This window comes from Nyctibius grandis, chromosome 4 (assembly GCF_013368605.1).
Source record: "Nyctibius grandis isolate bNycGra1 chromosome 4, bNycGra1.pri, whole genome shotgun sequence".
Classification (NCBI taxonomy): domain Eukaryota; kingdom Metazoa; phylum Chordata; class Aves; order Nyctibiiformes; family Nyctibiidae; genus Nyctibius; species Nyctibius grandis.
Window position 1 is genome coordinate 28373196 of NC_090661.1, and position 25327 is coordinate 28398522.

A 25327-nucleotide genomic window follows, 5' to 3' on the forward strand; every position below is an offset into this window, starting at 1 on the left:
CGGTGCCCGCCAACCACAGGCTGCAGAGCCCCGCTTGCAGCACCAGGAAACCAACAGGACTGATACCCACTGCAGCAAGTGGACCACCAGCCATTTCAGAGCCTGGCGGCCGACCAGCGTGCCTGCACTTGGTGGGACATGGACTTTTCTTTGCCTGCTGTTGCTCCCTGCTCCCCTCACCCTCTCACTGTGCCAGCCAGAAAGTGAAAAGGCTTCAAATGCCACCAGGGCAGAGCAAGCCCAGCAATGCTTTTCCCCAGCCGAGGCTCAGGTTACCCCTGCCTTCCTGTCCTCCACTGCCCCTCTCTCCAGGGCACACATGCAGGCTCACAGCAGAAAAGTAACCAGGCAGTTCTAACAAGGATGTGAAAAAGAATAAAAAAGCTTTAATTTAAAAATTAAATTAAAAAGAGAGAATAAGCAAGAGGTGCTTGTGCCCTTTCCATACCCCATGCTTTGTATGGCTCCTCCTCGCCGCTCCCACCATGGACGGAAATCCTCACCCGTGCACAGAGCTGGCTCTTGCAGCCCAGAGTAACGCTAAGGAGAGAACAGCGGAGACTGCAGCAGCAACTGGCCTGGAAAGTCTCCAGGCCCACCAGCAAAATCATCCAGGAGCAAAAAAGGTTTTGAAAAAAAAAAAAAAGACCCCCTAATCATTTAATTCTTATGAGAAAAGTATTAAATAATTTAAATAGCATGAGGAAAGCAATGCATCCTCTGTGCTCCAGTGTGTGATAGCTGTGGAACAGTGCCTGGCCAAGCTGCTCCTGGCACAGGGATCCCGCCAGCGTGCTCAGCTACGGTCTTATCCAGTGTCAACCACATCCCTGATTGTCGATGGCTATAAGTTGGGCAGGAGCGGGGTGGTCCCTCGCCAGGAATGTCTCAAGCACGTGCCGGCCCACGAAGCTGCTGTTTGCCCATGGCGATGGCTGCCTGCCACTGTCCGCAGACCTGCCCTGCGGTGCACTGCCAGCCCCAGGATGGGCACCTGTCACCGGCACGGCTGCTGCCAGCTGGGAGGCGCAGGCACAGCACTAAGAGCTCACTGCTGGGGACAGCAGAGAGCCCGTCCTGCTCTGGGTGACTCCCACACCCCCAGTACTGGGCCAACCCCACTGGAGACTTTGCATCCGTAAGGATGGGGAGTAACCGTATTTCGCCGTTAACCAGCCAGCCTTGGTCTGGGCTTGAACCAGGTCTCCACAGCTCCTGGGACTCCCTGGCCCCACCTCCCAGGGTGTTGGGAGGCTTTCTCTGAGCCTGGCTCCACAATGGATGCAAAATGGTGCCCTACATCCTCATCTCCCACTCACCAAAGCCCCCAAGGGAGGACTGGGACCAGAGAGCAGAGGCAGAGCAGGGTAAGGCAGAGCTCCCATGCTTCTCGAGGAGCCAGGCCCCAGGCTGAGGTGAGCTAATGAAGGCTGAGAATCTACACCTGCTAAAACAGGGGAGGGAGGAGACCCATCCCCCTGGCCCCGAGCATGAGGAGGAGGAGGTTCCCCTGTAATGCAGGAAGGCTGCTGCTCCGAAGAAACCCTTGGCCACGCGGCAGCAGCAGCAGCTTGACCTGCAGGCACTGCCTGTTCTCCCAGCAGGCATCTTCCATCTTATCTACACTCATCCCGTTGCTGGGCTGGAGGCTGTGCTGCTGGCTCGGTTCCCCCGGGCCAGGCTGTGGTGGTGGGCCAGGGCAGGAGGGAGGCCCTGCGCCCTCTCCTCTCCAGCACGCTGCTAGCACCCCATGCCCACTGTCCCCGGGTGTCACAGGCTCCTCTCGGCGGTGAGGTACTTGAGTGCAGCAGCCCCGTACCGCCGCGACAGGTCCTGGTGGAACTCCTCCCGCAGCGTCTGGAGGCAGCCCCGGTACCCTGCGCTCAGGCGAAACTTGGAGATGTCGAAGCTGGGGGCATGGGGCATGTGGATCATGAAGGCGTTGGGCAGGACCAGCAGCTCATACTCCTGGGGGCAGAGCAGCAGCCCTCACTGTCAGCATTGGCTTGGTGGTACCAACACGTCACTACCTGGCGAAGACCCTCAACACTCAGCGGCTCCATGGTGCCAGGAGCAGCCCCTCACCCACCTGTGCGTCCAGCTCCATGATGTGGGACACCTTGTTCCAGCCGAAGCCCACGAACCTCTGGTCGTACTTGGGGGCAGTCTCTCGCCTCACTACAACGTAAGGCTCGAAGTCTGGCTGCCATGCCACGCGGTATGGCACGGTGGCCGTCCGCCACTTGGGCATAGTCAGTTGGGGCATGGCCTTTTGGCCACACGTGGTACCTACAGGAAGAGATGGAAATGAGAGACTGAGGAAAGGTGGCAGCTCCCAAGACAGACAAGGACACAGGGGATCCTCTGAGCCAGCTGCCTCACAGCCCCAAGGCACAAGGGTACAAAACTGGCTTCTGCTGAGTGTGACAGCCCCGTTGGACGGCGGGCAGCTCCAGGCCCTACCTGAACGTGTAGAGGGAGGCCCATGTCCAGCATGGAGAGCAGCTCTGCTTTGGATTTGGGGAAAGTCAAGCCGGTAGTGCAGGGTCTCGAACGCCGGCACGATGAGAGCTGCTTTCCTCTGGGGCAGCTCCAGCTTGCTGGATGGAGTTTCCTATGGTGGTAGGGAGGGTGTGAGGTCTCCCTGGCTGTTAGCTGTGGCCACAGCCTCCTTTGTCAGCCCCTCCAGCCTGCCCAGAAGGCTATTAATGGGTTTAGACACTTTGTAGTGGTGCCATGCAGGGGCAGGAGGAACGGGGTAGCCCTCACGGCATGGCTGCTTTCTCATCGGCTGGTGTCTGACAAAAGCAAGGGCAGGATCCCAAGGTTGAACACAAAGGAAACAGTTTCTGCATGTTGAGAACTGCTGCCCAGGGCGTTTCCTGAAAACCTCGGTGCTTGGGGAGCCCAGCAGGCTGAGCAAGAGCCGACTGGAGAAAGCCTTACCTGAGGTAATCATAGAGGCCATACATAGGCAGGAAATCAATGTCCGTCAGAAAGACGTATGGCGTCTGCGTGTTGGCCAAGGCCACGTTGCGCAGGAGGTTGATGGGGTAGAACTGCCCCTCCTTGTAGACGATGTGGTAGGCGACGTTGCGGCGGGCGCTCAGCACCTCCGAGGCCTGGGCATAGCGCAGGAACTGCTGAGCCTCCGCGTCCGACATGTAGAGCGCCAGGCTGATGGGGCCTGCCCAGTGTTTGCAGATGGCCTCCAACATCTGTAACCTGCGAAACAGAGGGCACTGCGTGAGCAGGAGACCTGCCGCATGGCAGCTTGGCCAAACCCAGAACTGGGTGCCTGCCAGTGAGCTGCGTGCCAGCCGAGCCCAGTTCGGGGTGAGGGCGGGAGGAATTGCTGCTCCCAGCTTGGGGTGTTGCTCCTCACCGCAAAGTGCTGGTGTGAGGGTGAGGAACCTGTGTTTCAAGATCCCTAGTAGCTCCCAAGCTGTGGAGCCACCCTAGACAACTGGAGGCAAGATCCAACCTCCCACCAGCCCCACCAGCAAGTACCTGTCCATGGAGAGCTGAGCCACGAGGGTGACATCAGTGGGGTCGGGAAGGGCCAGGAACTCGTACTGCAGGAAGAACAGGTGGACGCGGTGCTGCGTGAGGTGCTGCCGGCGGAAATCGTAGCAGGGATCGTCCTCGTCCAACTCCTCCAGCGCCTGCTGCAGCTGCAACGCCACAAAGGTGAGGGAGAGCAGGAGCCCCAAGTGGAGCTGGGGTGGCTGTGTGGGGTCTCTGCCCTCCCCACACTCTGGGGTTGGGGGCAGAGTCGCAATTGTCCTCACCTGGTTGCTGGGTGGGCTGGGAAGACTGGCACAGCCGAAGAGCTCCCTGCGCAGCAGGTTCCCATCGTACTCCAGGAAGGTCAGGTAGAGGTTGCGGAAGAACTCCACATGCTTGTTCTTCACCCGCAGCTTCTTGGGCGAGTTCCAGTGGATCACCTGAGGGCAGTGGTGTGTCACCCCACAGAGGGGAGGTCAGCAGCACCCAGTACTCTCCAAGCCCCCAGATCCCATGCTGACTCCCCCAGACCTCCAGCACATCTGCTGTCCTTCAAGCCCTCCCCAGTCCCAAAGGCAGCAAACGCGCCCACCTTGAGATCCGAGACCTCGGTGTAGCACTGCTCCGAGCGGGTGTGATCAGAGAGCTGCACGTTCCAGAAGCAGGGGAGCCGGTACACCAGGGCTGGGTCCTGCTTGATCACTGCGTTAAAGATGTCCTAGGAGAGATAAAGGTGAGTGCACAGGACAGCACAGCCCCCGCGTGCCAGCAGTGCTATGGGAACACAGCAGGGCCGACCACCCAGGAGGAGGGACCGTTACCTGATCAGCCAGCGAGGTGGAGAGCATGCTCATGAGCTCCCGCTCTGCCGTCAGCCGCCACATCTGCTCCCAGCCCAGGAGACGCAGGCGGTCGAGCAGGAGCAGGATCACCCCTGGGTGCCAGGGAGGAGGGTACTGGGTCACCAAGGGAGCACCCAGCCATTATAGAGCTGGAAGGCAGCAGCCTGCATGCCTTCGACCCCTGGGACATGCCGCTTCTCTGCACCCACACACATGACCCCGGGATGCTGTAGCAGCCCCCTCATGCCCACCAGACTCCCCAGCCCCTCCATGACAAGTGCTGCCCCAGCTGGATGCACCATCAGGCTCCAGAGCCCACCCCTTCAGCCCACATTCACCCGTGTTGAAGCCACGTCCCAGGGCCGGCCACGGTTTGTGGTTTTTCCACAGGTTGCCCAAATACCAGTCGCTTTGGTTCTCCACCAGCCCGATCACCTGCTTGTCTGAAACAGAGGGACGTGGATGCAGCCCGTCTTGCTGTAGGTTGAGAGAGCTCAAGCAAACCCACCATGCTGGTGCTGTGGCAGACAGGGACTGCCACCCTGAGCCCAGCACCCAGGGCCCTGCCAGGGCCCCAGTGGGTCCCAGGGCACCCTGTGCTCACCAGAAAACTTCCCAAAGACAGCCCAGAGCTCAGCAATGTCGGTGGCGAAGGTGATGTCGGTGTCCAAGACGATGACCTTGGAGAGGTTGGAGGGCAGTGCCTTGGTAAGCGTCAGCTTCATCAGCCCGTAGATGCCAGAATAGTGCTTGTTGGGGATCCACGACACCTCTGGCTGCAAGGCGACATGGCCTCAGGGCTGGGCACAGCCATGCCCTTCCCCTGCCCGGGCAGTGCGGCTGTGTGTGCTCTGCATCCCATGCAGAGGAGGGGCACAACAGAGCTGTGGAGCCAGCTGAGCCTGCAGCATCTCCTCCAGCCACACCACCGGCAGCCACACACCTCTCCCCAGGCCCTACAGGCACTCACTGGCTGCATCTCCTTCTCCTTCGCTCTCACCCTGGCCTGGCTCTTCCTCCAACCACCAGAACCCCTCACTGAACCCCAGCTTTTCAGTGCTCAGTGGGAGACCCAGCTCCATCGCAGAGGCAGTGCTACTCCAAAGGGCCTCCTCACCCCTCCACCACCAGCCCTGTGCCCCGCTTCTCAGCTGGACCAGCAACAAGTCCAGAAAGGGGAGCAGGTGAGCGAGGGACCAGCAGGAAAAGTTAATAAACCCCCTCCCGCTCACCCCTCTCTGCTGTTCCCCTCAGCCCTCCGAGCACTGGGTTGGGACAGGGCAAAGGGGGAGCAAGTGCCTGCCTTCAAGTCATCTGCATTGTAGAAGCTGACGTGGACGGAGGGCACCATCCAGGACTGGAAGAGCGTCTGGAGGATCTGGTGGGCTGCCGAGTCCGTGATGAAGTGGAAGTGGAGGGGGTTTTTCCTGCCAATGGCAAGTGCAGAAGCACTCAGCACCACAACGGGAGGAAGAGGACATGGTCCCATCCCTTCCACCTCTGCCAGGGGACAGACATCAGCTGAGGGGGCAGATGGAGAAAAATCAGCCATCTGGGGGAAACAAATCCCCCTCTGGCCCTCTAAGCAGTGGCACGGGGGTAGAGAGAGGCCCTAGAGCCCCTCTCCCGCAGCATTGCCCCCCCGCAGCCTGCAGCAGCTCATCTGGGAACCCCAAACCAGCTGGCCTCTGGCACAGCACCTCCCCGTTACCTGTGGAAAAGGATGGATTTCACCAGGGTGACCACGTCCCGGCTCGCGTTGTGCCCGGCACACACAATCGCAACGTGCAGGAGCTGCCCAGAGACAAACAGCGCCTTTTTGAGACTGGACACCCCGCCTTCACAGAGGCCTGTCAGCTCCTCCCTGGGGCCACGCTATGGCGAGAGACTCCATAATCCAGCCCTTCCCCTGGGGAAGGAGCCCCAGAGAGAGGTGGGAGTCCCCCAGCTCAGAAGAGTGGGGACCAGAAGTCTGGCTGCCACTCCTCCTGTCTGGCCTCCCTCTCTGGAGGAGCAAGACATCCTCACCCACCAACTATGGCCCATTGAGCACCATGGAGAGCCAGGATGAGGCCCCAGCATGGCCCATTGAGCATAGGGTGAGCAGTACCAGGCAGGCTGCACATACATCCATGCTCAGCCAGGGTCCCAGCCTCCCATCCGCCATCCCCTATCCACCATGCCACCATGCCGGTGCCATCACCCACCTCACACTTATGCACTGTCCGCTGCTTGGGGCAGGCTGTGCGGTTGCTCCTCTCGCTCATGGTGGGGTCCCCATCCTCGGCAGAGGCCCCCACTGCGGGCTGCCATCGCTGCCCTCCGCCTGCACCTGGCCGAGCTGCAGGCGGAGCTGCTGGTTCTCCTCCTCCACTCTGCGCACCCGGGAGGCCAGGACCTCCCGCTCCATGTCCCGGCTCGGCTGCTCGCCCAGGCAGGGTGGCAGCAGGAGGAAGCGGCCGTCTGCAGAACAGACACAGGGCATGTGATGGGCACAGCAAGGCAGAGCTTGGCTTGGGAGGGATGTGGTGTGGATGGTGGGGCAGGACCCCAACTGAGAGGTCCCAGCACACCCCACGTATTGCCCAGCCAACGTCACAGCTCTGCTCCCCTGATCCTTCAGGGATGCCCCTGGAAATGCAGAACTCAGATACACCTGCACAGCGACTTGCATGGCCACAGCGCAACCACCCCAAGGCCTCGGCCTCCCCTGCCCACCCTGTTGGGGACTGTCCCTTGATCGGTAGGAGGAGGAGCCACTCACATTCGAGGCTGCCCACGAAGAGGTAAAGCCAGGAGGAGGAGGACGGCCAGGGTCACCGTGCGAGCAGCAGCTTCAGCTTCACACGCCAGGAGCGCAACATGGTGCGCCGGTGGGACAGGGGTGGCGAGGATCACGTGGGCAGCCCGAGCCCGGCTGGCCCCGGCATCCTAGAGCCTGCGAGGGGCAGGGGAGCAGAGACACCAGTGTCACCAGCAGCCCTGCACCCACACCCAGGTGCTTCGACATCCCCCGGCAGGACGTTCCCCGTCTCCTGCTCCCTCCAGGACGCTGCCTGGGCGAGCGCAGCAGCAAGACAGACGCCCTTCACCTCTCCAGCACCAGCCTCTCCCAGCTGGCACCCTCCTGCCATGCTGGGGCATCTGGACACCCCCCCCGGCGCCTTCCCGCCCCGCTGTGGCTGCACGGCCCTCGCACACGGGAGGAGGGAAGGAGTCCTCTAAGCGATTTCACCCCCGCTCTGTGCTCTGCTCCTTGCTCCTCGCCATCCCACGGGCAAGGGGAAAGAACAAAGGGCCCCCAGGGGAGGCGAGAGGCGGTGCTGGAGGGGTCCTGCCCGAGCCGGGCGGCGGGTCAGGGGTGGCTAATGGCGCCTGCCCTCGACGGGGGGCGCGGGTCCCTCCCCCCGCGCCTGCGGAGGCCGAAGGGGCGGCCCCAAGGACACGGCCAGGCTGGGGGGCAGTGCAGCCCAGGCCAGGCGGGGACCCCCGCGGGGCAGCCCTCCCGCCGGTGGGCGCGGGGGAGCTCCCGCACCCAGCTCTGCCGCGGGCCAACCGCCTCCCCCCGCCCACAGCTCCCTGCTCCGACCGAGCGCGGTGGAAAAATCCCGAACTCGCTTCCCGGCACTGCTGGCTCAACGGGGCACGCCGGGGGACCCCCGCCCCGCTGCCCCCCCAGCCAGGCGTGCTGGGCTGCTCTCACGCCTCGGCAGCGGCCAGACGCTCCCCCGCCAGGCACAGGCCCCCGCCGTGCCCCGCGCCCAGCCCCAACACCCGGACAGAAAGCCCGTCTCCAGAGCGCCCTGCCCGGGATCCCGAAGAGGCAGGTGCCCGGGGCAGACAAAGGCCCCACAAAGCGAGGGAACACCAGCCTACTCCCTCCACGCCCCCGCCCTGCCACAGCTCCGCGCTGAGCCCTGCCCTCGGTGCAACATCTGGAGGCCCAACAAAAGCCGCCGTAGGGATGAATGGGCCGGATTAGGCCTCCGCTCCCCACTGGAGCCCATTGATGTGCAGATGCCCGTGGGGCCGCCAGCGCTCGGGGGCTAGAACAGCCAGCCTGGGAGGACAGCACCCCTGAGCAGCCCCCAGGCCAGGGTGCCAGCGCCTGACCCCGGCAGGAATTGCCTGCGGAGGGCGAGCTCCTCAGGAGCAGGGGATACGCAGCAACAGGCTCAGGCCCTGCCAGGGATAGGGCAGTGCCAGCCCGAGGGAGCATGGCCACCCTAACCCGCTGGGGGAGGCAGCCGAGCCTCCGTGGCAGCAGGCACGGCACCTGAAGGCTGCACCCCCTTTCCTGGTGGAGAAGGGGTCCTCCTGGCACCACAGCTCCCTGCAAGCAGGGCCCCCCCATCGCCCTGCCTTGTCGCTCCACAGAGCTGGCCAAGCACAGGCTTGGCAGGGAACAGGTAGCGGATGCACGGAGCACACCAGGCCCAGGCGCCCCTTCTCCCTGCCATGCCCATGAGCCGTGCTGGACCTGGCGAGGGCTCTGCATGCTGCTGCCAGCCCGTGTCCCTTCCCCACAAGCTGATCTTTACCCCTCCCACCTGGCCAGGGCATCCCCCAAACTTTGTGTGGAGCTTGCAGCCCGAAAGGCAGGGGCGAGGCAAGATGAGGGAGGTCAGCCGGCACCGAGCAGTCTGGGAAGCTGGGGGACAGAACGGGACTTCAGCACCAACAAAGGTGAGAGAAGGTGGGGGCACACAGCAGCACCCCTCCTGCTCCCGCTCGCCCCATGGTCCCTCTGGCAGGGCGTCACTGCGGGGAACGGCACTCCATCCCCAGCCTGCACGGGAGCACGCTTACTGGGACGGCACTTTGGGGGGACAGGATGGGACCAGCAGCAGGCCGGTTGGCAAAGACCCTCCCAGAGGCACCCAAGGACTCCATCCCTCTCCCCTCGCAGCACCCCTACCCCTCCCGCCATCCCGTCTTCCCCCCGGGAGGTGACCTCCTTACCTGCCGCCCCCTCGCCTCCCACCCGGGCGGCCGGCCCGCCGCCTGCAGCCCACTGCCCGCCGCTCCGCCCGGCTCCGCCGCTCCCGGCTCCCTTTACTCCTCCCTTTCAGACCTGACACTTCCCCCCCCTCCTCCCCGCTCCCAGACCCGAGCTCCCCCGCCCGCCCGCCCTCCTTTCCGAGAGAAGAAGAACAAACAAAACAAGAGATTAAATTCGCTTTCTACTCAAAGAGCCCCCAGCGCCGGGGGCACGGAGCTGCCCAAAGTAAGTGGGGAGGAATCCACCCTCCCTCCAGCCCCCAGGCCTCAAACACCCCTCCTTTGCGAAGGGGAGCATCGGGATTATTCACCCCCTACCCAGCACCTGCCTTTCCCGGGGCAGATGCAGGAAGCTTTGTCCACACGGAGAGATACTCAGGGGGCTTTGGAAGGCAGCAGAGCCCACTCCGTCTCCCCTCGGCTGGCAGAGAGGGGCTGCAGGGCCAGCCCAGGATGCAAGTACAGCAACAGTGGGGTGCAGTCCTTGCACCCCAGAGAGAAGAGATCGCAGCTGCCGTCTGAGCACTAGCCCCTCACCTGGACAGGGTGCCAACACCACTGTCGGTTTGAAAAGGAAAGAAGAGCTGCCCCTCGATTGCCCAGGCTTGCTCCAGCCCCACCCGCCCAGGAGAACAGGGCTCCCTGAAGAGCACAGTGTCCCCCAGAACAGCCCAGCATGCCGGGAGCGAGCAGGATGGCAGCAGGAGGAGCCGGGACTGGGAATGCTAACTATGCAGAGACGGGCTCTACCTGCAGCTCCCCCCGCGCCTGGCCCCAGGGCTGGGGAAGGGCAGCAGGCTCCTGCCTGGGGCCGGAGGAGCCCCCTGCCCTCCTGCCTGCCCTGGCCTTGGGTGGGCCTCTGCTGGAGGAAGGCAGGGTGTGGTGGGGAGGAGGCAGCCACCAGCAGCAGGCAGAAGGATTAGGATGCAAACTGCTTGCATAGCAATTTAGATGAAAGGTAAATTGCCCCCCATAACCCAAGGGCGAGCTGAAGCAGCAAGCCCCAGCCTGCCTCGCAAAGACAGCAGCGCCTGCAAAGGCAGCCCCCGAGCCCCAGGGCAGCGGCAGGCTGGGTCTCCACCCAGGCAGCACTGAAATCGCTGCCCGGGAGACATGTTTACCTCCGGCTCAGGCAGCTCTTGCTTGCCCTTGCAGAGGCCCGTTACAACAGGAGGTTGCTGCTCAACAGCATCTTTCTGCCCAGGCCAGCCCCGGCTGGGAGAAGAAATCCCCGGGCTGCCCCACTGCTCCTCCAATCCAGCAGCTCCCCAGAGCAGGAGCCCTCCCTTTGCTCCCCCACCTGGCCCAGGGGCACATGGAGCTCAGTCCCCGCGACTGTCCTGTCCCTGCCCTGTGGTATCCATCAGCTCCAGCTGAGGCATGGGAGGCAGCGGCTGTGCAGGGCTCACCCACCCATGCTTCCAGGAGAAGCCCAGACCTCCCGCAGCCTCCTGCCAACAGCACTGCTCCGGGGCAGAAAACCGCCTCCTGCTCCGGCTGACCACTGCCACCTCGCCATATGCTTCTCCCGGCCTCCCTATCTCGCTCGCTCCCGCAGGCGATGGCCCAGTGCAGTGCAACCAGCTGGGGCAGGAGCAGGTAGGCTGCCGGGGGAGCACAGGCAAGGCAGAGGCGTTTTAGGATGTTTATGGCGGTGGGGAGGAGATGGCAATTAGGAAGGCAGCTACACAGCCTCTCCTCCCCCGTGAAACGTTAAAGGCACAGCAAGTGGAGGGCAAGGCTGGAAGCGGCTCCCAGGCAAGGGGCACAGCAGGTCCCAGCAGCCGTGGCAGGACATACAAGTGTCCCGGCTCTGCCGGTCCCTGCAGCCACGGCGCTCGGCCTCTGCCCTCCCTCCTCAAGTCTCCTTGCTCACGCCAGACAAGCGCAGCCAGCAGTAAGACAAGAGGTTTCCCAATACCGCCGGTTTCCAACACTAGCAGAAGGGTGTGGGGCAGAAGTGCTGTTCACAGCAGGTTATCCTCCCTCCCCCATGCTCTCCCCAGGAGCAGGGCGGCTCCTGCTTCGGCAGGGATCAGGACGTGGCAAAAAGGACAGAAACAGGCACCCGGGTCCCCTCTCTTGCTGGGAGAGGCTGATGGCAGACACCGGGGAGGAGGCAGGCAGGACGCCGGTCTCACACCCCTGCCTCCAGTGACAACAGGGTGATAGCCAGGGCATGGCGAATGTCAAGCCAGTGGAGCTGGGCAGCTGTACAAACACTGGGTATGTGATCACAACAACCTCTGAGACATGAGCAGGACCCAAGGCTGGCTGCCCACAGGCCACCCCTCCATGCACAAGCAGCCTTTGCTCCACGGACGGTGCGCCCACCTTGCTTGCCCCAGACCCCCCAGAGCTGCCCACCTGCTAACAGTCCACTCCTCCAAGATCCCCTCTTTTTGTAGGAGCATGGCTCAGTCCGACCGGCCTTTGGTCTCCCTAGCTTGGTGACTATCAAGTGACCAGTTAATGTTTAGGGAGAGCTGGCAGAGAGGGCTTTTCCACCGTATCAGCATATTTGCCTTGGCCCTGCAAGCACAGAGGGGAGCAGCTCTGTTTTCCCGTGGCACCACAACTGGCAGCAAGGCCCATGGCAGGGTGGGCATCTTAGCCTGTTGTCCCTCCTAGATCTAATGTGCACCTGCAGAGGGGATGCTGAGGCACAGCATGACTGTCGGCAGGTCCCAGGAGAGCAGCCCTGAGGGGCACAGGGACAGCCCTAGGCTTGCTGCCCCCCTACTGTCTTCCCCCCAGGCATTAAAAGTGAAGAGGTGCCCTGGCTGATCCCGGCAAAGAGCTGCAAAGCAGCCAGGAGAGCGATTTTGCGAAGTCACACTGCTGCAGCAGGGCACCTAGCTGTAGGCGGCAGAAATGGCAAATCCTTCTCCCAGGTCTCACTTTCGGAGCTGGGAGAGCAGCAGCAGTTTAGCTGACCTGCTTACACTGCCTCAGCAGGAGAAAGACACGGCAGCTTTCCGGGCTCGCAAGAGGTGAGAAAGGGCCCAACAGCCACGGTGAGAGCTACGCAGCAAGACTGGCAACTGAGAAAAGGCACCACACTTTGAACTGAGGCAACTGGGGATGATCTCTCTTGCTCTTACGAAGAGATGGGAGGGGACAGGCTGGTTTCCTTGTTCAGCAGGTCACCTTTAAAGCATGTACTGCAGCACCCAGCTAACGAAGCGCCATACGAGTCGGGGTCACCTCCCTGCCCCCCTCCCCGTGGCCACTTGAGGGGGGCTGTGCCAGCTGGCGATACCACACAAGCAGCACAGAGCGGGGCAGCTGCAGGAATTTACAGAGGCAGAATGGAATTCAGCCAGGAGAGCAGGATTAAAACCCCATGCTCCGGATTACCATGCTGTCCCTCCCTCCTCAGTCTTATGATAAGCGAAAATTAAGTGAGAATTTCACCCTCATATTCCCCTGGAAAGAGCAACCTGTGGCAAAACAGCCACCATATTCTAGAGATGGGATCAAGCAGCACCCACAGAGTCAGATGCCAGAACATGAGCTGTAAAAGAAGAAAGTGTCCCCATCTCCCCACCGCCCCCAACACCACCAAGCTGCAGAGAAAATCCCACAAAGGTGAAGATCTTCCCGGGTCAGCAGTCAGCTGTGCCTCAGTTACGGCTCATTCTTGCGCACCAAGTTCTCCTCAGGGCCATAAGATTATCACCACACATAATTCTGCTGCTCTAAGAATTCAGCTTTTTATTCTGCAAAGGTCACACTGAAAAGCCATGTTCTCTCTCTTCTCTGAGAGAAGCATAGCACTTGAGGAAGAGGAGCTAACAGTCTCTGAAGGGTGTTAGTTGAAGCTCCCAGCTTGGCTGAAGCAGGGACTTTCATCACCAGACTGTTTCCTTGCTTCCAGAGGAAACAAGCAAGTTCAGGCTGGGTCTGACACGGGAACACGCTGCGCTGCTTACCTCTCCGTGTCTGAAACCCCAGGAATGCATCAGGGAGCAACTCTTCTTGGCAGGGACTCCAATCACGAGGCCCTGCTAGACACAGTCCGCTTCTGCGGAGCGGCACTGCAGCCAGTCTCCCTGCCCGCGACCGGGCACTGGATTCAGCTGTGCAGGGCAGGCGTGGGGAGTCCGGTGCCACAGCAGAGCGTGCAAGTGTTTGTGTAGGAGTCTTAATTCTACCAGACATCCTGCAACGCTTCCAAGTTGGGCAGCTGCATTTTGCCACAACTCTCAGGCAAGGCAAGGGGAGGCCACCCAGCTAGTGATGCGGTCCCTAAGTGCTCTCGCTCCTGTTCGGCCCAAGAAGCAGCTGGAAGGATCCAGCTGGCAATAGCCTTCAGCCATGTCTGTGGGGACACCAGGGCAGCAGAAGGCAGGGTGCTGGCTTGCCCTCCTCTGCGCATGCTGTATTTGCCCCTCACTGCAGCAGGGCACCAGCAGGGTAGACCCCGAAAGCCCGTGTGTGAGCAGAGCAGCAGCACAGCGGGCACACTGCCCAGGACACCCACCCAGAAAAGCCAACACCGCCAGCTGGGTCTCACCCTGGGCTAGAAGTAAGAATCACCTCTCAGGGGGGCACCAAGTCACTCCTTGCCAGCAGGAAGCCCCTCACCCAAGGGCTGTCCAACCCCCCCAGTGTGGCTCTGGAGATGACCACCTTCCCCCAGCGCTCAGCCAGCTCTGTGCCCAGAGTGCCAGGCACAGGGCAAGGGTTTTCCCACCTGCTTCTGCACAGCCTGCTGGGCTACACCAGCCCCTCTCCAACCTGGCACCCAGTGCCTCTCTCCCCCCATGAAACCCTGCCATGTGCTGCTGAGACCCCCAACAAGCACACAGAGGAGATACTTGTTCAACACACCGCTTCCAGCTTTACCTCCCTGGACGACAAGTTGTTTGATGCCAGGAGGATACTCGGCAGGTGAAATGTTGCCACTGACTGGCCTTTTCCTGGGCCTGACGGAGCACAAACCTGACTCAGGACAACTCTTCTGACACGAACACAGAGGCTACAGAATCCTGGATCAAATCTCTCTCACGTGTCCCCCTGGCCAGCACAGCAGGGACCAAGCCTGGGCACTGTGCAGGAGCACTATAAGGGGCAGGAAGACCCTGCCTGCCTCTTCAAACAGAAGAGGAGCAGCATTTGGGCTGCTCTCCAGCTCACTTCCCTCTGCCAGGATTAAGTTTCTAATATCTGCATTTTTGCTGACGTCTGTGCTGCAGCTAATGGCCACCTCTGAATCCATTAGGTTCACTGTGTCCCAGTCTCCGGATGTGCTCCGGGCATCAGTACATGTTCACCCCTGCCATTTCTTGATGCTTCCACTGCCGCGGGCTTGCAGCAGTTCCTGGGGTCAGAGCTGAGAGGCAAGAGCAGGGTCAGCAGCCAGGAGTTCCCACTTCTATCCAAGCCAGTCTGCAGCAAGCCCTCTGCCAGCTCCAGGCTTCATGCCCCGTACAGCAAAGTGATGGGAATTTCACCCTGTGAACAAGTGATGTCTTAAGTTTCCAGCTAGCAGTACCCATGGATAAGGAGGATAGGAGATTTCCTGTGTCGTTCCCCCCCCCCCCCGCCAAATCTCCCTGCTCCCCTGAAATGTTCTTGAACGACCTGCAGCAGGAGCTGCTCCCCAGTGGGACAAGGGAGACCACATCCCAGCACATCTGACCAGACCTAACCCCTACACATGCTTGTGGAGTCTGCACCATTTCATGCAAAATTAATTAGGTTAATTACAGCAAAAAAGGAGGCAAAGGGACTCCAATAACCCTGGACCGGCACTCTGCCTGGAAAAGTCCACAAGAGGCATGACACCGTCCTCCCCGCCACCTCTGGGAAGGTGCCAGGGGCATGGCTCTGAGCCAGGCCCCCAGGTGCCTGCCGTGCATTGTCACCGGCAGAGCTGGGTAAGTGGTTTTGGCTGAATAGTTATTGATTGAAAACTGCAGTTTGCAGACAGCTCAGAGCTATTTGCTACTTCATGACAAGTTTTCGACAAGAACAAAATGCTTTGTTTTCCAAGCAAAAAGTCTCATTTTGCATTGTTTTGTTTGAAATTGAGCTGCGTTACATTTAAAAGAAAAGATAAAGGGTCTCCCAAACTTGGCTGTGTTCGGTTTTTGTCCTCCGGCTTTTCATTTTGGGCACTAAATCAAGCAATTAATTATTTGTTCAGCCCTGCTCTCCAGACAAGCTGTGAGCATCACGAACCAAAGGGTCGGAGCAGCTCTGCCCAAGCAGCAGCGCTAAGGAGGGTGTTGGTGTTTTCTGCACTGCAGGCTCCTTTCAGACCTCAGCTCAAGCTCCCTCGAGGCCAGCAAGCACTCGCCCGGGGGCAGGAGAGCAGGGCCCTGTGCAAGGGATGGCAGGTGCCCCACCAAAAAGTCATCCACCCGCCCCAGTGGGCAGTGGTCCAGGATACACAGCCAAGAGGTCACAGCCACTGCTTGAAGGACATGCTACGAGCAGGGCCTCCCATGCAAATTGCCCTCCACAGTACAAGCACATCACACCAAGGTCCCTCACTCATCCCGCAGGTACCTGGTACCGGAGCAGCTCTTACGGATGCCATCTCTCGCAGTGCCGAACTCTACTCTGGCAGCCTCGGCAGCACAGGGGAGCCAGGCACGCACACGGGGCACCTGACAGGGAAAGGCAATCCCTTCACTTCCCCCGCGTGAAAAGCAGCTGCGCTGCAGAGGAGGCTGACATCGAGAACCAGAGCTCAAGGATGCAGCCTGGTGCCTCTTCCACCAGGGACTGGCCCAAACTTGGAGCTGTGCTCAAGCAGCCACTCCCATGTCGTCCTTGCCCAGAGCTATTCCTGGCACTGGTGCCCTCAGTGCCCAAGCAAGGCTGGAAGCAGAGCCTGTCCACAGAGGAATGGAACAACTGCACTATAAATAGCAGCCCAGGATGGCTCAGGGCAGGCTCTAAAAAACCCAAGCAGCAATAGTGCCGTCCACTCAGGGTGCCATGGCCATTTTGTAAGACTTGAAGCAATACCTGAGCTACAGAGAGGCTTACAAGTTGTCAATAGGCTCTGACAACATTGTGGAGGAAGAGCTGCTGGCTGGGCTGAGAGACTGCAAACTTACCTGCAAAAAAAAAGCATATGAGGCATTTTGCAAACTGGAAATGAGGTAGCAGCTGATGGTGGCAAAAAAGGAGGAGAAGTGGATCCCAGAGGGGAGGCAGTTCCCAAAGCCAGGCGGTAGAAAGGAGAATGGTCCCAACACTCAAACTCCTTACTGACCATTCCCAGCACTCCCCCCTCCTGCTGCTCCTTGTGTTCCCATCCCTGGGGCTTCTTGCACTGCTGAGCTAAACCCTGAACTGCACACCAAAGGACAAAGGCAGGGAAGAAACAGCATACCGCAACTCAACCAAGCAGCAGATGAGCTGCTCAGGACAAAAGCTCATGTCTTCTGCAATCCACAGCAACCTCAGCGCAGCGCTCAGCCTGCTCCAGGAGTGGGACCAAGGCTTAAGAGCTCAGCCCATCCTGTGACCATCAGAGTCAAGTTCCCCTCCGACCTCCAGGAGGAGTCTTATCCTTCCCACCACACCCGTCCTCCCTACTCCCTCTTCCGTGCTGTTGGCTCCATCTGGAACAGCAAATCCTCCGCCTTCCCCTTCACACTGACAGCATATGTCCTAGAAAGGGATCTCAGCCTCCACAGATGAGGATAGGACTGGCCTCATGCAGCACTGCCAGGCACCAGCCTCCCGCTCTCAGCAGGGAGCCCTGTGCTTTCAGCCGTGCTGCAGCGCAGCTCACTTGGGCATACACCGGGCATCAGAGCGCAGGAGAGAGCGCGTGGAACATGGGGAGAGGAGTGTACGCACCGGGAAGGCACAAGACCTGAACTGAATCACCCGGTGTACAAGCACACATGCACACACACACATACAGGGAAGCAGTTACTTCCTCTGACAGAAAGGTGTTTTTTTTGTCAGAACAGGAAGACAGCACTTAAAAAAAACCCAAACCAAAACACCAAACCCTTGTTTTATTGCTCCTGAAGCACCAAAACCAGCCAGGGCACAAGAAGTGAAGACAGCCAATGCTGACTACAAACCCACCTTGAGAATTTCGGAAGCCCACAGCTCCCTTCCCTCCTCCCTCACAGCTCTCCTGTCACCCCATGCCCTTCCTCCTCTGCGCAGCAAGAGGAGAGGTAGAGGTCTCGAGTTTGGCTGAGTTTCCACTCTGGGGACAGAATCTCTGTAACAGACTGGGCAGGATGTAAGCACCCGTTGAGGAAGAGGATTAGTAACCCCCTAATCTGCACATTTTGGAGTCTAAGCACTTTACTCTGCTCTCTAATTAAACCACAGAGTGCAGAGATTGCCAGAAGGGGGAGGACAAGGAGGAAGAAGGAAAGGAAACAGAGGCTGTGGCTTAGAGGCTGTTCCTTGTGGCTGAAATGCAAGGGGTGTCATTGGGATGTATTTCACCTCGAGTGCTTTATATGCCAGGGCTGCTGAGCCTCCTGTTGCCTCCTCTGATCCAATCCACAGCAGGGCTGAGGGCAGGATGAAGAGAAACCTTCACGATGACCTGGGGATGGCAGAGGAGGGAGTGAGGTGCTCCATCAGACAGAGTGAAGCTTTACCTGTGGCAGTCTCGCCTGGCTGGCCACGACTCCCCTGCCTCCTGGGAAACGATATGAGCACCAGGCTGCGTTTGCCTCCGCTTCCCAGACCTGTCTGCACAGAAGGGCCTTGTTCAAGCGCTTATCTGGCTCTGGGCTGGGGAGGGGCCGGTGCCTTGCTGCCCTGGCACCCAGGCAAGACGTCCAGCTCTGCACCAGGCTCCTTTGGGGCTGCCTTGCAGGGGAACCTTTCCTGGCACAGGTAAAGAGGGAAACCTCTTACCGCAGCCGGTGACAAACAAAGCAGTTCAAATAATGGCCCATTTACCTCAAGCTGCATCCAGGCCCACACGCCTGTGCAGAGAGGAGGCAGCAAGTGCGAGCCTCCGCTCCTCGCTGCTGGCACTTCAGCATGCGGCGGGGACAGCCTCATCAGGGAAGCTACCTCGGCAGTGGGGACAGGAGCACTCTGGGCTGCAGCACGGCCCCACAGCACGGGGAGCAAGGAAGCTGGTGGTACAGCTGAGAACAGGAGTGCTGGGGAAGGGCCTCGCCTCCCGAAATGCTCTGCCACCAGCTCTGCCCCACCATATGGAGGCAGAGGGGTACGTGTGTGCAGGGGCAGCCTGTCACTCCAGCGTCCCTCTCTACCCTCGCTCCTATTCTTTGGAATTCCTCTCTTCTGTTTGCTTTGTTTCAGCCCTCAATGAACAGGAAGAAAAGAGAAGGAGCCTTGACAAATCCGATCAAGGCGCAGACAAGTGAGGCTCCCTCCTGCTGGCATGCCAAGCCCTGCACTAATGAGGGGTAGAGGGGAGAGAGGCAGCCACTGAGAACAGCAGCCCCACAGAAACACTCGGTGTAAGGGACAGAGGGAAAAGAAGCTGCTAGGGCAGAACAATGCCAGCACAAGCTCCCAGCCTTCAGAAGGGAGTCTTTGCATTTCCTCTGGCCCAGGGAGCTTGTTCCATCTCCTCAGCTCAGGTCCCAGTCCCCTACTGCCCACTACAGTAGAAACAAGCAACGGACCACAGTAGTGCTTGGGGAGAAGGATCCAGACGTGCACATTCAAGGAAGTTCAGCTGAAACAGGCATGGAGATGGGACCACTCTTTGTTCCAAGGATTCACGTGGGAACCAGGTCTTTCCTTCCAGAGAACCAGGCCACAGGGGCTTACAAGTGCCAGTGTTGTCTCCAGAACTTCCCCACAGGTCCCAAATACCTACATGCCCAGTAAAGAGGAAGCCCACAGAGCCAAGACCTTCTGCCATGCAATTATCCCCAGTTTACCAATCTGGGTACAGAAGGACTAAGACAGGAAGGGAGCAAGCACATATAACCCATTTACAAGCAAGATAACTAACCTTTGGAGGCTGCCAATGTTGCAGGGGTACCTGGAACAGCTGGAGAAGCCGGCAGGGCCTGGTGGTGGCTGCAAGGACCACCCTTTAACCAGGGATTCTCAACTTGAAGGGCAGAGAGCACATCCCAGCTGTACTTGAGGGTTTTGCAGCTTGCTGTCACCTGAAACCCGAAAGACAGTCATGTGAAGAGCTACTGCATAAGAGAGCTCTGGGAACAGGCCCCTGCACAGCCAAAAGTGTCATAAATCAACAGTACCCAACACCTTGGTCTTGTCCCTCTCCTCTAGCCTGTTACAAAGCACAGCTCATTCCATGGGAGAATATCTGCGTGCTGCATGTTCCCAGTCCCAGATCAGCACACTGTCCTGTACCACATTCCCCACCCACGCAAGGAGGACTGTACACGTGTACAGAAGTGCTGGCAAAGCCACAGCCACATGTGAGTCCTCACACCGACTCTTCAGCAGGACGAGAAGCTGGGGGAGGGATGCAAGTTCCCTGGCGCCCTCCCAAACCTGATAGCAGCAGCAAGTGTTTAGCTTGTGAGGCAATGAGGGGATTAATTATCATGTCCAGTAACCTGAGCCCCTGCGACATACCCTCAGCCATCCCAGGAGGGGAGTTAGGAGAGTCTATCCAGAGAGATGCACAACAGGGAGAGAGAAGGGCTAAGGGCAGAGGGGAGAGAAGGCAGGCAAAAACCACCATGCAACTTGCACTGCAGGGAGCAGAGCAGCCTGTACGTGTTACTCCTCAGAGGAAGAGGAGATCCTCCTCCTCTGCTGGGATCTTGCCAGCACACCCCTTTCTTCCAGCTCCCATGGAGTTGGGCACCCACACCCCACAGCTGCGGGCTGGAATGGACGAGCCCTTCTCCCAGGAACTATCACCTCCTTATTGGGAGAAAGCCCAAACCAGAAGCACAGAGCCACGCAAGTAAGTTGGGGCAAAGGAATCGGAGAGGAATCGGGAGTTTTGATTTAAAGCCCCTCTATCCGCATATCATTGCTCCGAGATGCAGGAGGAACAGGACCTTCAAAGCAGGTAAAATCTACCAAAACCATCTTTCTGGTCTGTCCCACCTGTTTTGAAACCCCAAACAGAAAAGTGGCACCAGCCCTGCCACAGTACCTGTGGCACCCCTCTACCTGCAGCAAACCCCAGGACAGCCTGGCACAGCACAATATGAAACAAGGGAGGCAACACCAATCCCAACAAGGGCTGGAAATAACAAATAATTTACAACAGCTGCTACCTGGACAGTGAAACCCAGCAACTCCAGCGAAGTACAGCACCACAACCACGCAGCAAAACCCTCCTCCAGCAACAAAGCCTGACACGACTTCTGAATTGCGAGTCTCCCTCAGTACCTGGCTACAAGGTAGCAGCCAGTGAGAGAGGACACGTATGGGCACTACGGCACACGTCAGTAAACATGCATCTATCCCCTCCATCACCCCCACTCCGCTTATCCTGATGTGTCAGCTCCCACCTCAGACCAAAGGGGTCTAAGGGGGAAACCTCAAAGACAGATACTTCTGGAGCAGGGCAAACAGGATATGAACCAGGGTGCCAAATCTGCCTGGCACACATCCCCTTTGCGGTTACAACCCTCCCTCTGGTGCTACCAGAGCCCTGCATTTACAGGGCGCAGTTCACCAGGTAAGAGCCAAGTCCCTGACACCCACGTGGAACAGGAAGCAGAAGACTGAGTAGTTTCAATAGCAAAGAACTGGAAAACCAAAGGCAGAGCTAATCCTGAGTGGGGAGAGCCAGGCACGTGCCTGCCACACAAGGCAGCGCTGCCCAGTGGGGTCCGCCACAGCACGGCCACCAGTGTCACCAGGAAGGCAGACTTCCCGTGCGCACATGGCAAGAGCCTCATCTCCAGGGTGCAGCCCATGTCCAACGGCTGCAATCCAGCCACAGCAGTTATTTACACAACACCGTGCATGGGACCTGCAAGACCTGCAGTGTGGTGGGACTGATCTCCAGGTCTGCAGCCTTCTCCAGGTGGGGTCAGGGGAGCTTGGGTGAGGCTGGGGGAAAGGCAGATCAGAAACCACCAGCAGTTGCCCCCCTCACCCCAAAGCAGTTGCAGCACCCTCTCCCTTAGGGCCCAGCTGCATCTCTCCCTTGGAGTGTTTCCATTAACTCAGGCTACCAGAGAACTGCATGTCCAGAAGTTTTTTCCAACTGCATCACATGGTTATTAAAAGATATCGCCTGTCCCTCTCAGCCTTTAGCACTGGCAGATTTGGGATATTACAGGAGAGATTGCACATTGCTAATGAATCAGGGAAGGGAGTTATCCAAGTAACAGCCTGCGGCTCTAAATGGCTTTCTGGAAAAGGCATCTGGAGGCAGGAGGCAGTCACTGTCACACAGCAGGGCTCTGCACACATTGCCAGACATGTTGCTCCTCCTGGGAAGCCAAAAAAGTATCTCTCTCCTGAGATGCCAAGTCTCAGCTAAGCTGGGAAGGGCAGGGGCACCCTGACAGAGAACAGCAACAAAATGCCTTCAATTCGAAACACTCATTAAAAGGCCCCTTAAGCTGGTTTGACCTGGGTTTCCCTTCCCCCTCAGACTACCGCTTCAAGCAATAGACCTGTCAGCAACACTTCAGGAACTCAGGGACTACACCACCACCATCCCCTGCCAGCCGCTGCCTTTCCCAGATCCCTGGAGGGCTGTCGGAGATCAGAGGTGCGAGCTACCACCACCAGCATTGCCATGCTCAGAGCTTGGTGTGCTTGCCTTCTCGTTTGGACTGAGATTTGGAGCTCTCCTGAAAGGTGTTGGCCTCCAGTGAGATACCATGGGTGAATCAGGCCTTCCATTCTAGGCAGGGCTCATGTGTCAGGGCCTCAAATACTCCCTGGACATGCCTCTGCCTACAGGTTATTTGGAGCAAGTCACAATTTATCCCCAGCTATCCCAAAGGATTGGCTGAGCTCATCCAGAAGCGAAGAAAATAGACGGCCACACCACGGTGTGGGCAGGAAGGGATGCCGCAAGGAGACAGGGCCAGAAAGGCCATCTCATTGCATACCAGGACTGCTCCCTTCCAACCACAGCTGGAAAGATGCATACCCCAGACCTCACACTGCCAAGCTCCTTCCCTCCTGGCAGTGGGAGGACAGCAGGAAAACATGGTTGGGGAGAATATCCACTTCCCCCACAACTACCAACCTCTCAAGACACAGCCACGCTTCGAGATACTGTGTCTGTTCTCCCACATCCCGCTCCCCAGCTCTAACGCTGACAAGCACTGTAAGAACACGTCCTCACCTACCCCAGCACCCTGCAAGGTATGTTTTGAGTAAGGCTTACTTAGGCTGAGCTGCCTCAGATCCCTGGCAGTGCTTTGCCTGGGGTCAGGCTCCCCAGAAATGGTGTGGTGTCGCGGATCTGAGCAAAGAGTGAGATGCTGGCAGCCAAGGAAGCTGGACTTCAGCACTGTACCCACTGATGGGCTGGCAGAATGTTTGGTTTTTTTGGTTTGCTTCTTCTCCTGCCATTAGTGCTGAGCCTGCACCCCTCATCGTCAGAGCATAGGAACTATGTGGCCTTAGTTACAGTCAGTGGATTTCCAGTCAGCATGAGCCCTTGGCAACCAGACTGACCGTAAGTGCTAAGAAAGGAGCTGCTCAGAGAGCTTTCTGGGCACAGTCGAGAGAGAAAGTAGCCCCTCAACCCAGCCTTTCACTTCCTAACCGCCCTGTGGGCACTATAAGCCAAGGCGATTTAAGTCTTGCCCAATCTCATGGTCTCGCTCCTGCTCGGAGAAGCCACCCCTCCTACGGTGCTCCCTTGCAGTATATTTACCATAAAAAGGCAGCATGATGCTACTCAAACTGTCCTCCAAACTCTCTCACTGCAGGAGAGAGATGAACAGAAAGGCGGACAGGACAGACAACGGGTGGAAGGAAAGCCGGGGGCAAGGGATGAAGAAGCAGCGTCTGCCAAAAAGGTTCTCGCTCAGGGACAGAACCACACTATCTAGCTATGCTGTTCAGAGTAGCCCAAAGACTTTGTGCATCAAGCTTCACCTCTGGCTGAAGACAAGGTGTCTTTGGCAGTCTCTTAGGCAGCCAGCTCTCAGATTGCTGTCTGGCAGAGCCAGAGCTTCTACTTGAAGGAGAGCAGCTCCGTCAGTCTGCACTGGATATGCCCCTAGAGTCACCAGCAGCACACACCTACCCCCAGCAAGCCGTTCTCCAGACCTCTGGCCTTCAGGTGCTCTCTCACCCGCCCTGGTACTTAACACTAGCAGCTCAGCCACCGTGAATTGCAGAGGAGCTCACAGGTAGCACCCCATGTGAATGGAAAGTTGGGTCTAATGCATGTGATTCTGACTAAAAAGGTTTGTTTAGCACCAGACTGTTTGCCAGCAGTATCTCTTGCCCTTTTTGAACTCGGCCTGCTGGAAAACAAACCCTCAGGGGAAGTGGGGAGAAGAGGAGAGATCGGAAAGGATAAAGTGCCTGCCCATGCAACTGTAATTCTTGCAGAGGAAGCTGCAGGCAGACACTGTGTCCATTGTGTGGAGGTAACTGGACAGGAGGAAGGAGAGGCGGCTTGGCAGAGCTCTGTTTGCACTCCAGAGACCTCCAAGAGGCCACAAAACACTTTCCTCGCCCCCGCTGCGCACCCTCAAAGGTTCAGCAGGGAGGTGCGCACCTGTATCCACCGCTGCTGATCTTTGCACCGCGAGGTGTGCCGAGCGCCAGGCCCAGCCCAGGGGAGCAGTGCGGGGCAGGTGGGGATGCCAGGCAGGGCGGCAGTGGCCAGGCAGCCTCAGCACAGGGCGACTTTCCCCGGTGGAGCAGGAGGCAGAGCTGGAGCACAGCCCGTGCAGCCCAGGGAGGGTTAGTGGGACTGAGCACAGTTTTGGGCTTTCTTCTGCAACAGGCTGCAGCCAGGCGGGTCCCATGCTCTGCCCCCCGCCTGTGAAACGGGGGTCAGTGCTTGAGCGCAGTGAAGACTAGAGCGTGGCTGTGGCTGTGCCAGTCCCGCGGGGGCTCTGGGAAAGAGCCGGGAAGCCCTGACAGCACAGCACAGCCCCGACCACCTCCGTCCTGCACCTCTGCTCCCCCCTCAGGGCTCCCTCCTTCCCTCTGAAGCCTCCCTGACACCCCCACCCCCAGATCCCGGGCAGGGACAGACACTGCCACGCACGACAAAAGAACACCAGGAGGTTGGCAGGCCCCGTCCCCAAGGGCCCCCCCAGCCTTTTCCAGTCGCAGCCCCATGGGGCAGCACCCCTCCTGCCCCCCACTCCGTCACACCTTGCGCTGCCCGACACACAGCCCTCGCCAGGCGCAGAGAGATGGCTCCCCGCTGCCTGCTGCCTCGGGGGGATCCCACCACCGGCCCTGGGTCTCCATCAGGGCACCCCCCTCCCCGGGGGCACAGGCCCCCCGGCTGGGACAGGAGCCCCGGCACGTCGGTCCCCGCCGGGTGAAGAGGGGGCAGACGCCGCTCCAGGCGCCCGCGATCGCTCCCCGACGCCACCGGGAACTTTTCACCGGTGCCGCTGCCAGCCCCAGAGCCTCCCCCGAGCAGCCCCGCGCCTGCTCTCCGGGGCGACCAGCACTCGCCCGGCAGCCGCCCCGGGCACGGCGCTGCGCGGCTCCCAGGCCCACGGAGCGCCAGACCCACGCGTGGGCCGACCCCCGCCCCGCTGCAGCGCCCGAGAAACGTGTCCCCCCCGGAGCCCGCTCAAAACTGACCTGTACCCCGGCTCCTCCTACGGCAACCACGTCCCCGCCTCGGGACACCCACGGCCCCTCGCAAACCGGGACCCCGGCCCCACGCAAGACTCCCCCCGGCCCAGCCCGCCCCGTACCTGCCCAGCCGCCGCCACCGCCGCTCCCGGTCCTTTAAACCCCCGCCCCGCCGCCCATCAGCCGCTCGGCGCTCGGCCGCCGGGCCTGGCCCGCTCCGCTCCGTTCGGCTGGGCTGGGCTTGGCTGGGCCGGGCCGGGCCGGGCCGGGCGGGGCGCGCAGGGCGCGGTGGCGGCCCCCGGAAG

At 59.6% G+C, this 25327-nt stretch overlaps 1 protein-coding gene across 1 annotated transcript; it reads right to left on the reverse strand.

Moving 5' to 3' along the window:
• Positions 1 to 366: 366 nt before the first annotated feature.
• Positions 367 to 25286, reverse strand: LARGE2 (LARGE xylosyl- and glucuronyltransferase 2). Its single transcript, XM_068399752.1, is given in 20 exon segments — positions 367 to 1968; positions 2090 to 2245; positions 2247 to 2289; positions 2464 to 2480; positions 2482 to 2532; positions 2534 to 2600; positions 2932 to 3225; positions 3511 to 3674; positions 3792 to 3947; positions 4100 to 4225; positions 4329 to 4441; positions 4688 to 4792; positions 4954 to 5125; positions 5653 to 5776; positions 6061 to 6143; positions 6557 to 6645; positions 6648 to 6812; positions 7114 to 7287; positions 19291 to 19450; positions 25145 to 25286. Coding segments are annotated over 18 exon segments (2223 nt in total). The 5' UTR covers positions 7214 to 7287; positions 19291 to 19450; positions 25145 to 25286; the 3' UTR covers positions 367 to 1770.
• Positions 25287 to 25327: the final 41 nt, after the last annotated feature.